At 33.2% G+C, this 2403-nt stretch overlaps 1 protein-coding gene across 2 annotated transcripts in view; it reads left to right on the forward strand.

Annotated features, from left to right (window-relative positions):
• Nucleotides 1-2403, forward strand: part of LOC106870148 (origin recognition complex subunit 2) — a 24272-nt gene that overhangs the window by 4023 nt on the left and 17846 nt on the right. For both annotated transcript variants that reach the window (XM_052966513.1, XM_052966514.1), the window contains one exon: nt 155-226. In XM_052966513.1, coding sequence (XP_052822473.1) covers nt 155-226 — 72 coding nt within the window. The remainder of the gene's footprint in view (nt 1-154; nt 227-2403) is intronic.

Consider the following 2403-nt stretch of genomic DNA (forward strand, 5'->3'; position numbering starts at 1 on the left):
TAAGTTCTCTGAAAAGAGTTAAATTCTAAAGATTCTTGAAAGCTCCTGTATATCACCAATCTATAATCAAAAGCATGAAGTTGGAGTCTGTCAATGTTAATATTTTATCTGTAAAATTCATCAACTTATTCCTAGTTTATCTCATCTTTTTCAGCACTTGAATCAAAAACACCAACCACTCCAAAATCTAAGAATTCTTTGCAAGAATTTAACAGACAATATACAGGTAATTTCTATTGGTTTTTAGCCAACAGCTCATTCTGTGTTTGAGCTGACAAATGGTGATTATATAGTTCTTCAATAATTTTCATATTGGAACTTTCCCAAGTTCTCTGAAAAGAGTTAAATTCTAAAGATTCTTGAAAGCTCCTATATATCACCAATCTATAATCAAAAGCATTCCAACCTTGACTGTCTCCCCACTCAGATATAGAGTATCTATTTTATCCAATGTATCCATCTTTTTTTAAAGGCAGTAGAATGTGATTTGAGAGAGATTTGACTATTATTTCTTGAATGTTGAACATCTTGAAATGATGTGGAAACTGTGAAACATTGATAGAGATTAAGATTGCAATATTTGGAATTATTAGTAGTGTAGACATTGTCATCCAGATACATTGAAAGATGGAAGAACTTGTTTGCAGTTATAGTTTGGAAATTTTTTTTAGTATACTTCCAGATTGCTCTTCCTTTTTGTATGTGCATTTCAGATAAAATATTTTGACTGGAAGAGCAATCTGGAAGTATACTAAAAAATTTTCCAAACAATTAGAAATTCAAATTCACAGTGAGAACTTAATCTTTTGCTTTTGGTAAATGTTCCTGATTAATCTATTACACCTTTACCAAATTGTTTTATATAGATGACTAGGTAACAGAATATTTGATGAAATATTTCCTTTTATCTACCCCAAATTTGGTTGCAAATAGGAAATTTAATATTCTGTCAAGGAGCAAAGATCACTTCGTCTCTTGTTGGAAAAAGGAAAAACTTCCCTCCTTCTCCTCTATATTTTCATATATTTGGTGAAATATAATTTCTTTATAGCACTGTAATGTTATTCTGTTATAAGGAATCACTCAGGAATAATTACTTGTGAATGATCTATTCAAATACTGCAATATTGTTAACTATTGTGGCACATAATGTCGTTTGATGTGGATCACTTATGGTTTAGTTAGAAAATAATTCAGATTATCTTTTCAGCAGAAATGATAATAATCTCTGTACCTTGTATCTCGGATTACTAACTGTCTTTTGTCTCTAGTCTTTAGTTGAGACAGAACATAACTGTGTATTAACTGCTGGGAACCTGTGACATTATAGAAGAATTTGTACTGGATAATTCCAAGTTGGAGGTGGATGAAATCTAAGGTTGTGATTCTTTCAGCTCATTGTTTACAGAAAAGGCCTATCTTCATCATTTTTAGAATAGCTTTCCCATGCTTGTCTGTGTTGGACAGAACTTTTCCAATGCAGCATCTTACCATTTATTACTTTCCTTTGTCATCTCTTTTGTGAGATTCAACATCCTGGAATCAACTTTCACAACTTCTGCTCATTTCTTCTTTGGTTTTCTTCCACTTGGTTCTCCTGGCTCATTTTTACCCAATTGTGTTTTTACATCCACATGCATTACATGTCTGTATCAATACAATCTTTTCTTAAGTGCACTACACCTGACTCCTCTTTCCTCCAGTTTTCTCTCAGCTCATCTGTACCATATTGCTCATGCACACTAACATTGCACATCTAGCAGGGCAGACTTGCTTCATTTCTATCAGCAGAGATAATAGTTCCCTGAACTTTTTTCCCTCCTGTTCTTGTTCTGGCTACTACACTTACAGACTCCATCCTTCCACTACTGATTAGGTAACCTAACAAAAATTATCAGCTGCTCTTACAGATCATTTCAGGCATTAAGAAGAATTTATTTTATTAGTGCTCTGATTGCTAATTACTCTTGTGCATCTTCTACATGTAAGTCTGTTTTCTATGACAATTTACTTGTGCTCCCAGTACAACTCTTGTTCACCACAGATCGTATTAAGTAACTCTATGAAATTCATTTGAACCTGGCCATTTCCATGATAGCAGCAGATTCCTATCTTCTTTTCTACTTACTAAAACTTTATCCTTCACCAACTTTGCACTGAGGCATCTTAGTTGTTTTTTTTGTGTTTATAAATACTATAATCATGCCTTATCACCATTAGAGAGCTATATTTATTATCCAGCCCTGACACTTCTCTTCCCGATACAGATTTCCATTAGTTGTGGTCTAGTGATTAGTCCTGGCTAATGGCGGGATTTGATATATATATATACATGATGATGATGATGATATAGGTGTACATATACATCTATATGTATACATATACATCTCTCTCTCTCTCTCT

This window comes from Octopus bimaculoides, chromosome 3 (genome assembly GCF_001194135.2).
Source record: "Octopus bimaculoides isolate UCB-OBI-ISO-001 chromosome 3, ASM119413v2, whole genome shotgun sequence".
NCBI classification, from domain to species: Eukaryota; Metazoa; Mollusca; class Cephalopoda; order Octopoda; family Octopodidae; genus Octopus; species Octopus bimaculoides.